General features: G+C 54.5%; 1 protein-coding gene across 7 annotated transcripts in view; it reads left to right on the forward strand.

Annotated features, from left to right (window-relative positions):
- SPATA13 (spermatogenesis associated 13) overlaps positions 1–6,805 on the forward strand; it is a 346,879-nt gene extending 340,074 nt beyond the window's left edge. For all 7 annotated transcript variants that reach the window (XM_086715132.1, XM_086715136.1, XM_086715128.1 and 4 more), the window contains 3 exons: positions 1,062–1,434; positions 3,907–3,981; positions 5,760–6,805. In XM_086715132.1, coding sequence (XP_086571258.1) covers positions 1,062–1,434; positions 3,907–3,981; positions 5,760–5,935 — 624 coding nt within the window. In that variant the 3' untranslated portion in view covers positions 5,936–6,805. The remainder of the gene's footprint in view (positions 1–1,061; positions 1,435–3,906; positions 3,982–5,759) is intronic.
- The last annotated feature ends 5,260 nt before the right edge of the window (positions 6,806–12,065 follow it).

Raw genomic sequence — 12,065 nt, forward strand, 5'->3', positions numbered from 1 at the left:
AGAGTGGCAGACCCGGATTCCAATCTAGTCAGGCAGCCCGGCTTCAGAGCGCGTGCTGGTGACCCCTAGACCCTATGGCAGTCATTAAGAACGATCAGCTGGTGCTGTTCCGATTGTGTTTAGACCAAGTGAGATTCGTCCTACATCAAATTGATTGGTCAGAACACACTGTCCCGAAGGATTAAGAAAGTTTGGATGGAGAACTTAGGTTTTTAACTAAAGTAGGTGATGGCCGTGAACGTTGGAAAGAAATACTTCTATATCAGGGGCCGTAGAGACTTGTGGAGCTTGGATGGGCCCCCAGACATCACTGTGTTTAACTCCCTTACTTTGGAAGTGCAGAATCTGGGGCACAGAATTGCTATAGGCAAGTAAGTGGAACTGTTTTGGAGTCAAGATTTTCTGCCTCCACAAAATGTTGTGTGTGACCGGGACTGAAGGAGAATAAAAATCTTAGAGACCAAAGGCCCGTGTCGTACCCAATACCATAAAGGTACATTGGGTTAGACCCAACCTAATACTGTAAAGGTGTATTTTTCCTTGTGTTCTTGGACTGTGGCATTGAGGGGATAATTTATTGTCAGAAGTTCACCGATCTCTGGTTGGCAGTTTGCCACGTGGCCTTTTGTTTCCAAGATCCGAAGCTAGTTTTTATTCTGGGAGCCGCTGTGTATACCAGACGGGAAAGCCCGAGCCCCAGGGTCGATAGCACGGAGCTCCCACCCGTAGGAAGCCTCTGTGGTGCCCTTCTTCTCCCAGGAGCAGCCATTTCAGACGGGGTGGAGTGTAGTGACCCGGCACGTTTGCCACCGGGAATACACCTCACAACACAGAGACGCTGTAACCTTTCCCGCTGAGTGGGAGGTAAAGAAAGGAAATTTCACACACAGGGAGACGAACAGCCCGCGATTCACGTGGCCTCTTGAGCCACGCTGACCTGCAGACGGGTCTCCTGTGACTGGAAGGTCCGAGAACAGACCGTGTCAGGACCTCTTCCTGTCTCCGTGACGCATGAAGGAATCGGGATGGGGAGACCGTGAACTGTGTTTTCCTCCCTCCAGGGGCTGGATATCCTCGAGCGGAGCTCGGAACTGATCCACTCCGGGGAACTGACCCAGGTCAGCAGGCACGGCAAGAGCCAGCAGCGGACGTTCTTCCTGTTTGACCACCAGCTGGTGTCGTGCAAGAAGGACCTGCTGCGCAGGGACGTGCTCTACTACCGAGGCCGCACGGACATGGACGAGGTGCGGCTTGTGGACCTGGAGGACGGGCGGGACAAGGACTGGAACCTCAGCGTGAAGAACGCGTTCAAGCTCGTCAGCAAAACCACCGACGAGGTTTACCTGTTCTGTGCCAAGAAGCAGGAAGACAAGGCGAGGTGGCTGCAGGCCTGCTGCGACGAGAGGAGGCGCGTGCGGGAGGACCGCGAGATGGGTGAGCGGCGCCTCTGCCCTCCCGCCCCAGCCGCATCCCCCTCCCCCCCACCCCCCCGCCCAGCGGTCAGCTCTTCCCCGCCCCCCCCCCCCGGGGTCAAGTAGCCCCCTTGCAGAAAAGAAGCGGGATGTGCACATCCCGAATACGGTTGACCCCACACACAGTCAGAAGCCCGCGTGTTAACTCTTGACGACTGATAGCCTGCTGCTGACCGCAGAGCCTTACGGCTAACGTAGTCGATTAACACACGTACGGAGGTTGTGCCGTTTAATCCCAAGATGTGGATACTGTTGCTATACCCATTACTATAGGTGAGGAAATTGAGGCTCAAGGCACTTGCCCACTCTTCTAGCGTGACCACTTAGCATTTAAAGCCAGCTCGGTGTCACCCCGAGACTGGGCCACACTCTGGTGACTGTCATCCAGGCCATGAGAAATACCGGATGATCCTCGAGGCCGCCTCTTCAGGTGTACCTTTAAAGCACTTTAAATTTACCTTGCTGCCCTAGTCCATTCAGACCCAAGACCTTGGCCCACCTGTTTCCCCATCTCTTTCGTGCATGAAGCTGAGGACCGTGCACCCTGTCCTACGGTTCAGGCACTGGTTCCTCCTGTCGCCCTTACCGTCCCAGGGTCTGCTCGCCTCCAGGTACTGATTAGCCCTAAAAGCCGGAAACTGTCAGGCCCGGTCTGTAAGCCCAAGGTGCAGGGCCTTCCGAGCACATTAGGGTTTTGAGCACCAACTGTCGGACAGATGTCAGGATGCCACAGGGACCGGGGGCCTTAAAGGTGAGGTGGAATGAGGATATTCATCTCTGCAGCCCACGTAAGCCCAGACCGTAAAGGTTACGTAGTGCAGGACAGAAAAGCCACCCACTGCCGCGACGAAAGCTAGAGTGGAAACCTGGGCCTACCCCCGCCCTGTCCGTGTTCTACGGATCCGTGTTGTACCGATCCTAGGCTTCGCCACGGATCTGAATCTCACCCACAGGAGGGTCTGTGGGATCCTGTGTTACGGCAGGAAGGGGTTTAGGAGTCAGTCTGGCTCGCTCACCATCAAGCAGGAATCTCCTCTGAAACACTGAACCTCAACCCCTAGTGACACCTGTAGCACTCATTGCTCATAGGGGACCCCTTCCGCTAAGTGCACGTCCCCCTTTTACCAAGAGGAAAGCTGCTTCCCAGCAGCTGCCATAGATCGGTGCTTTTGACTGGGGTCTCACTGGAGTAAGACTCTTCACTCTGTCATGCTGAGAACTCCTCAAATATTTGCAAAGATCCCAATTTTACCTGCCTTGTAAGGTCATCTAGTGTAGGCCCTGACATCATTTGTAAGTTGGAATATTGCAGTTTCCCCTGCAATGTTGTAGAACCAGTATTGCAGGGGGCATCCTAAACATGTCTCAACTCTGTCCCTTGACAGAAAGAAAGACGAGCCTTGATTTTATACCTTTCTCTAGTACACTGCTTCCCTTGTGGCTGGTCCTCAGAAGACGTGAATGAATGAGTGAATGAATGAATGAATGGGGCACTCTGGGAGTCTCTGGACTGGGTGAATGTGGAATGAACGAGGGTGGCCCCAGGTCCTCGCCAGGCATGTTATGTTAGTCCAGTGCCTGTCACCTCATGTGTGGAGAGATCGGGGAGGTCCGCCATAACGCAGGCTGGGCATGGAGGGCTGGAGTGGGGCAGAAGGCCCGTGCGGGGCCAGGAGCAGCAGAAGCCAGTGTGTGGCACCTGAGGGAGGGGTCAGGACCTGTCAGACGTCAGCTCGGTCAGGGAGCCACGGCCCAGGGAGCAGCCGGGAGCTGAGTGTGACGGCGGAGGCTGAGCCCTGATGTCCTTCTGCTGGGTGTAGAGCCTGCCTCTGGGAAGAAGCTTTCTTGCCGGCCTAGGAGCCAGCCTGACAGACTTGGCCCTCCTCCGTCTCTGGCCTTTGCTCTCCCTCCACGTCCTGCGTGCAGGGGCCTGCTGTTCCTCCCCCACCTCACCCACTCCGTGCAGACAGCAAACTTTACAGGGGAAGTTCAAGGCACGTGCTCTCGACAGTTGGGGTACAAAATCCAGTTCCCATTACGCAGATGTTCAAGGTGGAATCGCTCACTCGGCTTTCACAGCAGGTGGGAGAGTCGACCCTGGGACTCCTTCGATTTGCCCTCTCCTCCTAGGGCCTCACCCTTTATGGTTGTGATTTGGGTGACCCTTCGTGGACGTGCGTCTGGGTCTGCGCAAGTGGTCTGTGTGTCGTTATTAACAGCACCCCGTGTCACCCTTTAACATGTCCTTGTAGGGAGCAGGTTATCCGAGTGTCCGTCCTGGGGACAGTCCTTGCTACTTCTCCATTTGTAAGCTTTTCAGTGTCCCTTGGTTCCTCAAGGAATGAGGTTTTTTTGCTCCAGGTTATGGTTCTGGTTTTACTCTGCAGTGGTTTTACTTGTTTTGAATGTGTATCATGTCTGTTTCTAAATCCAGGAATGGAAATTTCAGAAAATCAAAAGAAACTCGCCATGCTAAATGCTCAAAAGGCAGGACATGGGAAGTCAAAGGGTAAGTTTTGAAGGACGCTTCGTCTCCCCATCTCCTTCGTGGGAATCGGTATCGGAACTCAGATCAAGGCGAGCGCCGCGGTGGTCAGCCCGCTGACGACCAGCCTTCAGTGAGGGGGAGGCGTACAGGTGATGGTACGGGTCTGTCAACCTGCATTTGCTTCTGAGTGTGAGTGTGTTTCAGTATTTGCCTACATTTGAATATGAGCCTGTAAGATGTGTTCTGAATCGGTACCAAGAGCTTCTAGACCTCTGTCCTGAGGAGGTGCCGGCATTCTTCCCCAGGCCCGGCCAGTTTGCCAGTCTGAGGCAAACCAACAGCTCCTGCGTGGTCTGGGCACGGCCGGAGGCAGTCTCCGGCCCCAAACTGCTCGTCAGTGCAGGCTGCATTCGAGTTTAGAGAAGAAAAACGGGCCTAAAAGTGCAGGATGTGAAGAGATGAGTTAGGAAGGCACACCAGCCTGTTTCGAGCAGAGCCCCCCTGCCCTGCACGTGCTGTGAAATTAGCCGTGCTCAGGTCACGCCCGGGGGTCCCGATGTGCAAACAAAGATTTATTTTTACAGTGCGTGTGATACACATGATCTCATCCAACAGGAATGAAATAATAAGGATTTTTATTCCAAAAATATTTGTCATGTTCTTAGAAACTTTTATTCAGGTCAACTTTTCTAAGAACGATGTGTCCTCTGACTTGTGTCCCATTCAGTATGTTTGTAACTGAAAACGGGAAAACAAGACCCAGTTGAGCCCAGGACGGGCCAGGGGACTGGAAGATTTCATTACCAAAACAGCACTTAACCTTGCCATTGCCCTGCTGCTCCCTCCCCTCAAATGCAGACACACACGCCCCCCCCCCCCACCTCCCACTGACTTAAATACCTTGAAGGCAGAAACACCTATTGTTTGTGAGCCTCTTCACTTGAGTGGCAGGTGACTAGTAAATATCACCTGTTAGAATCTGTTAGTTGCTGTCTTTCAGGAGCGCTGGCTCAGCAGCTGGGCACCCGGGCACCCCCCGAAAGGAAGGCACCTCTTATGTGGGAAGGCCGAGAGAGCCTCCTGCCAGTCCAGACCAGGGCAAGGATGCCTTCTGCCCTGAGTCCTGGCTCCTTCGGGAACCCACGCTATTTCCTCCTGCCACGCAGACTTTCACAGTTAGCTTGTGATCTCGTAGCTAATTTTAATAAGCCTTTTTCATTACCTCTGCGCAGATTGAAAACCCCTATCCCACTAAGACACTTTCGATTTAGCAATTCAGTTCGGGGTCCCTGTTCTAAGCACATTCCTTATATTAGCTCACTTAGCTGTCATAGCAACCAGGAGGTGCTGTTATCCCCACTACAGATTTAGGGAGTGGGGGTGCAGAGAAATCAAATAATTTCCCAAATAATTATCCTGAATAATTACAGCCAGTAAGCGGCAGAGTAGGATTTGGGCCAGGGCAGGCTGGGCCGCAGGCTCTCGGAGCATTTCACTGCTTCTCATCGCGAGCAGCCCTGATCCTGCCACTCCCGCCACTCCCGCTGCGTGAGCGCAGGTGACGGTCACAACCTCTCTGGGTTTCAGGTCCCCTCCCCAGAGGGTTTTTGTGACGCCACCTAATCCGTGGCCGCGCACGCAGTGTCTGCACATAAGCAGCGTCGTGATGGCTCTTAGATGTCCTCCGGGTGCATGTGGATTAAGAATCAGCTGAGGATTCGAGTGTTGGTGCTGTTTTTCCTTTTCGGCTGACGAGTGACGCTGGGTCCCTGTTCCGTCCCCCCCCCCCCTCGGGTTAGGCTACAGCGCGTGCCCGGTGGCCCTGCCGCACCAGAGCTTGCACCCCCTTCACCAGCGCCACGTGACCGTGCCCACCAGCGTCCCCCAGCAGCAGGTGTTTGCCCTGGCAGAACCCAAGAGGAAGCCCTCGCTCTTCTGGCACACGTTCAACAAACTCACCCCTTTCAAGAAGTGAAAACGGAAGGCTGCGCCTCTGCTGAGGTGTCCGCAAAGAGGAGAACCAGTTTTGTTTCTCGCGTGCTGACCCCAGTGCTGAAAACTTGTTTCGGGGGATCCGTGGAGAACAGAAGGGCGCAGACGTACCTCAGCGTTCAGAGGCCCGGCTCCCCCCTGGGAGGGAGGCGAAGGTCGTGAGCCGCGGCCCCGATGTCCACGAGACCCCTCCGTGATCCGTGCCGAGCCAGCCGGGCCGTGGGGACCAGCGACGACCTCAGGGAAGCCGAGCGGCGACCCCAGCGGGCATCGCCATGACGGGCACGCACCGTGCTGCCCTTCCTGAGGACCGACCGGATCGCACTGTCGCCGTTGCACGTGGGTTCCAGGGGGACGGTAGCGATGGGGTTGGTGCGAAGGTGTCTCGCCAGCACCGGTAAGCTCTGCCTCTCTTCCAGTGTTAGGGGACTTCCCGCCACAGCGCACGTGGCCATCGTGTCCCCTGGTGTCCGCTGAATTGTTGCCAAATAGTAGCGCAGGCTGCCTCTTGCCAGATGCGTCCCCCACAGGCTGGAGGGGCGAGCGCCGTGAATCCCTCACGCGGAGGGCAGTCGGGGTCACTGAAACCTCCTGAAGCTGCCGCTGCTTACGGGAGAGAGTGCCGCGTCCCGCCGCGGGCTGGTGTCATCCTCGCCCTCCCCTCCCCCCCCCCCCCCCCCCCCCGCGGGCAGCCTCCTGCCGGAGCGCGGCGGAAGTCACACGCACTCACACGCTGTGACCTAACAGACTAATCGGACGCACCTGTTTGCGATATGAAACCCCCCACCTGCTCTAATTTTACGATAAATTAAATAACGCACCTGCAGCCGTTGCAAGGCGTTCTTAGAACATCCGAGGTTTTCCCGTCAGTTGTTGTGGCGTCCCCGCCAATCCTGTGACGGCGACCCGAACGGTCCGCCGAGAAAGCACGCGGTTCCCCGCAGCCCCCCTCAGGACCCGAAGCCGACTTCTCCTGCATAAACTCCACACACAGCGGGGCCAGCCCTGGCCTTACTGTGCTGTCAGGAGGGTTCCGGAGATCCGCTCGGTAAGAATGAACGAAAAGTACCCGTCGCCCCAGACACGGCCGTCCTCTGTCCCGGGGGCCACGTGGGCCGATGCCTGTCGGTCGCGATCTCCTTGTCTTCGCCCGCGTTGTAAACCCGGATGGAAAGAACTCGGACAGACGGGCTTCGCGAGGGCGACGCCGTCGAAACGCACCCGGGGCGCCGGACGGGGCAGCGCGGGAGACGCCCGTGGCTTCTGCTTGAGAAGCCCTTGCCGTGTGCTCCCCGGCGGCCGTGCTTGACGAGAAACCCGGAGCGCCGTAGCCAGAGGGGAAGCCGTGCCTCCGAGGGCCCGGTCCACCTCCCCTCCACCCGGGGCCGGCCCCAGAGGCGGTGACGTCACGCGTCGAGAAGACAAGACCCTGCACGTGGAGCGGGCCTCGGAGCACCGTCTGGAAGTCGGACCCGTCCCGACCCCGCTCCGCCGCGTCGAGGTGCTCGCCCGCGTGTCGTGTCGCCGCGAGCCGGGACTGCCCTGTGGCCGGCCGCCCGGGGCGGCTTCCGGGGCCCTTCACGCCCCGGGTCCCGGGAGGACGGCGCGGCCGTGAGGGGGCGCTGCTCGGGAGGCGCCGTGGCTCTGCGGCCGGGCGAGTGCGTGCGTGCGCCGTTTCGGGTCTGAGGAGAACGCCCCCTTTTAGTTGCGTTTGTGTAACTGACCCTTCTACTAACAAAATGCAATGATAGATTTCGAAAACCACACTTAACGTGCTTTTTGTGGGCCCCTTAGTAATAGCCGTGGGAGTCTCTGTGCTCAACGGAGTCGTTAGTCTATACGACAGTTTTGGACAGTTTTTTGTTTTTTTTTTTTAATCTAAGAAAATTGCTTTAGGGAAGAAAAGAGAAACGTTTGCTTATGTCACATTTTCGATGAGGATTGAATTCAACGGAAGAGCCACTTCAGGCCTCCCATTTACTGATATTAATGCGCAGTTGAGGAGGGGCTTAAATTCTGTGACCAGGGTTGATTTCCCGGCCCAGCCCCAGCTTCTGGGTGCCACCTGTCCCTCCGTGGATTCTCTAACAAGAAGGAAGCTCGGGCCCCAGGGCCTTTACGAGGCTGCCCCGTGAACTTGGGACAGTGTGGAGAGTCACACAATCAAATCTCCACCCTGAGTGGATACTGCTTGAAATCTTAGGCGATTTTGAAAACTGAGACTTTTTTTTTTTAAGGTAGAATGCCTTTGACATCTTTAAATCTGTTTGTCTAGCTTGAGTTCTTTTTTTTTTTTTTCCTTACCAAACGCCTGAGTTCTATAAAGAATACGTGGCTCAAGTATTGTAATCGTAGGTTTGCCAAACTTTCCTCCTTAATTTAAGCCACGTGTTCCTCTTGAGAAGAAAAAGAGAAGCCAAGAGCCTCCTGTGTGGATTCTGTATGTTTGGGAGTCTCGCTTTTCCCTGTTTGTCTCATGTTAACCCCCCCCTTGCATACTCTGGATGCCCCCAACCTCCCCCCCCCACACACACTCACACACAATCACAAAGATGGCACAACACTTTGACAAATTTCGCTTATTCTATTATTTATATTTCAGAATTTGCCAACTCTTTTGGAAGACCACTCAAATGACCGTGAGTCAAAAGCAGCCTTCTCAGTTTTAATCCTTCCAAAAACGCACAACAACCTTGCAGTAAATCGTAAACCATCATAAAATGGGACATTTGTAAAATCCTAGAGAAACACCATTCTGGATCTTTGGCCCACAGATAAGAAAAAGGATGCCAGCAATGTGCTAGAGCTTTTGCGGGGTCCCTTCTTCATAGTGTGATTTTCAGTAGATCTCCTCTTTTCCCCGGTAGATCTGAGGTTGTTGTTGAAAACATTTCACCCCCGGGCTCCGTGCTGTTTCTGAATATTGTTGTGCCTTTTTATACCTAGTCCAGACAAAGACCAACTCCAAGCCTGTTCAGAAAATCCCCTCGATCCTACGTTGCTGTTGTCTAGACACAAAACAAAAGTGCATTTAATTCAGACTTTGTTTCACGGTGGAAATCTTTTCGTAAAAGCCACAATCCAGCATCTGTAAGTTGGAAATAAATCTCTACGTGCCCCAATTGCTGGTCTTTCTCAACACAGATAAGTCCACTTATTTCCCCGAATAGAGCAGCCCGAGTACCTGGAGTCAGGAAGAAGCGTGCTGTGTGGTCGTTTTATGGAAGAGAGCAGAAACACATGTGTCCCTCACAGGCCAGCGGTGACAAGTGTGGGTAAATGTCCCTTTGGTGGCTGACAGGCCAGGGATGCTGGACACAGATCGGCGAGGTCAAACCGCTCAAAAGCAGGTGTCCCTGTAATAAGCTTACCCTACAAATGTCCTTGTCAGAATTCCACTCGGCTGATGCTGTCATCTCAGGATGCGCGCAGTGGAAGTAGAGTTCAAACGGTTTTGAATAGAATAAGCAGCCAACTGTCTGATCTTGAAAAGAGAAACCCAGAGCTTAGATATTTGATGCAAATATACTTAGCTACAACACGCTTAACTTTATTGTCTTATTAGTTATGTCATAGGCATCAACCTTTATATTTAGAAAGTCCTTTAACTGATTCTGTAATTTAATAATTGGTCTCTTTTGTAAATATTAGCATCAGTCATGTTTACCCATTTTGCAAACTTTTAGTAACCCTTTCCTTGATTTTTAACTCATCAACATCAAGACAATGTTGTTAAGCCAAGTGACCGCTTCGAAACTGATGAATTAGCTGTTGACAGCTCAACTATGTTGTACCAGACTGCTATAACTTGATACGTATTTCTGTTGAATGAAGTTTTTGTAAAAAGAAAAAAAAAAAGATATTATTTACAATGTTATTTGAATGATTTCTTGTAAATGCTGTGAATCTATATTTGTTGTTTTGTATCTGTATATTAAAGTTAATTTGCCAAACTGGTTCCAGTAATGCATTTGAGTAGTAAAATAAGACTGTGTGTGTGTGTTTGTGTGTGTGTGTGTGGTGTTTAAATTTATTTTTTTAATAGAAAGTGAGTGCTAGGAGGGTTTCTGGATCTACAGCTCATTTCGTGACTGGACAGTGATAGACTTCCTGTCAGTAAAAATTCATCCCTGAATGATCAGGCTTAAACCACTAGACAAGTGAGAGAAGGGGTCCCCAGGGGAACAGGGAGGAGCCGCTCGACTGAAGAAAGTCCGCACATGTTGGAATAAGCCTGGTAAAGCCACACCCAGAGTGAAAAGGCCTTCTCTGTAGGAGCAGCTCTTGGATGGACGGTAGATGAGCCGCACAGGCCTTTACAAGCCTTTTGCCTTTCGTTCCGGGTGGAGATCGAGCCGCTTCACCAGGAGATCCGCTGCTTACCCTCTGGGGGCGGGGAACATGCCTGAATTTCCTTCTCTAATTAACACTCAGAGAAGTGAAGTAAATAGCGCATTGTTTGCAGTGAAAAGTATCCCCCGTGAGGGTTGCCAGGCGCCCGTCCCCACTGTTTACTCCTAACCTCCACCTCCTTCCCAGACTGCTCTCTCCCTTCCCTTGGGCTGCCCTGGAAGAGGGGGTAGCTTAGGGGCAGGGGACGGGGGAAGGTGAACACTGGGAATCTGAAAGGCCTCCCCGGGGAGGCTCCCAGGGACCCAGCCGGTGCCATATGTAGGAACTGGTAAAAAGAGGGCGGTGGGGGCTTTGCTAGAAGGGCTGAGGGGTAGCCGACCTCGGTGGAGCACACAGCCTGCCTTGTGCAGCGGAGAGGCGAGCTGAACTGGGTAACCCTCCCAGGGAGCGTCTGGTCGAAGCGGGGAGACAGGCACATGGAGTTGTGATGAAAGCTCACGGTGAAGTGCAGTGTGCAGCGACGGTGGGGGGGGGGTGTTCAAGTCGCGGCCTTCGGGTAACGGAGTCCTTCCCTCTGGCGAGTGGCCGGGCGGGAAGGGGGCCCGGGAGGCAAGGCCCAGGCGGCATCCCAGAGGGCCCCCCCCAACCCCGAAGAGCCTGGGTGTGTGGCTTGAATCCAACTGACGGGCCGCTCGAGAAACCGAAGGGGTCGAAGCCGGCTCCCAAAGGACCTGCCAACCGGCATGAGGTCCTGGGATTTCGTTTCATGGCCGAAGAATGGAAGGCGAGGAAATTGTGTGGGATTTCGGCTCGTGTGGGATTTGCTCAGCTCGTCCCGGGGTCGGGGAAAAGGGTGGATTTCGCACCAGGCCAGGGGTGACCTGGGAGACCGTGTCCAGCAGCGGAGACGCTGGAGAAGAGGGCGAGGCTGGACACAGGTGAAGGATGCTCAGCCGTGAGCCTGTCACGCAGCTGTGGAGACGAGATGCGGTTTCCGGGTCCTGCCCCGGGGTGATGGCCGGGTGCTGGTGCCACCGACGGACGCAGAGAAGAGAGGCCAGGTTGGCGGGGGGCCCGTGTGACTTTCTGGTCTGCCCACCGGACGCTGCGGCTCCAGAGAGAGGTGAGAGCGGGAGGTGCGGGTGGGAGGGAAGCCGAGAGCGGACGGCCCAAGGAGGGGGTCGGCCCTGGATCACCCCCGGAGCATGAACCGGCAGAGGAAGAGGACGGGGGAGGAGACGGGGATGGAGAAGGGGAAGACAAGGGTGACACCGGGTGGGGGAGGGGCAGCCACAGCAGGAGGGAGGAGTTGTCCCCGGGGTCAACGCTCGGGCTGCCCCCCTCCCACTAAGAAGTGACCGGAGGTGTCTGGGTGCGTTTACGGGTCAGGAGTTCAGGCTACGGGACGACGGAAGAGAAAGCAGATTAGCTTCGGTCGCCAAACGAAATCCCGCCCTGCCCTGTGAGGCCGGTGTTGCTGTCCCTGCGGTACAGACGAGGAACGGACGCCTGGCGAGTGGAGAGGGTGTTACTTCTGTCCGACGGGACTTGCCCAGCCCGCATCCCCCGTTCTCTGTGTGGCCTCTGCCATCCAGCTAGGTTGTCCGAGTTGGTTCTCAACAGCCTCTGAAAAACAGCATTGTGTACGTTTGTCCTCCTGAGGCTATTTTTCAGTTAGAGATCCATGTTAATGAACTCTGATGGGGCAAAATGAAACGTTAATGATTACGTGGCGTCCAAAAAATAGTCGCACCGTGCCT

The sequence above is a fragment of the Puma concolor genome, chromosome A1, assembly GCF_028749965.1.
Source record: "Puma concolor isolate L17-30 chromosome A1, mPumCon1.1.hap2, whole genome shotgun sequence".
Classification (NCBI taxonomy): Eukaryota; Metazoa; Chordata; class Mammalia; order Carnivora; family Felidae; genus Puma; species Puma concolor.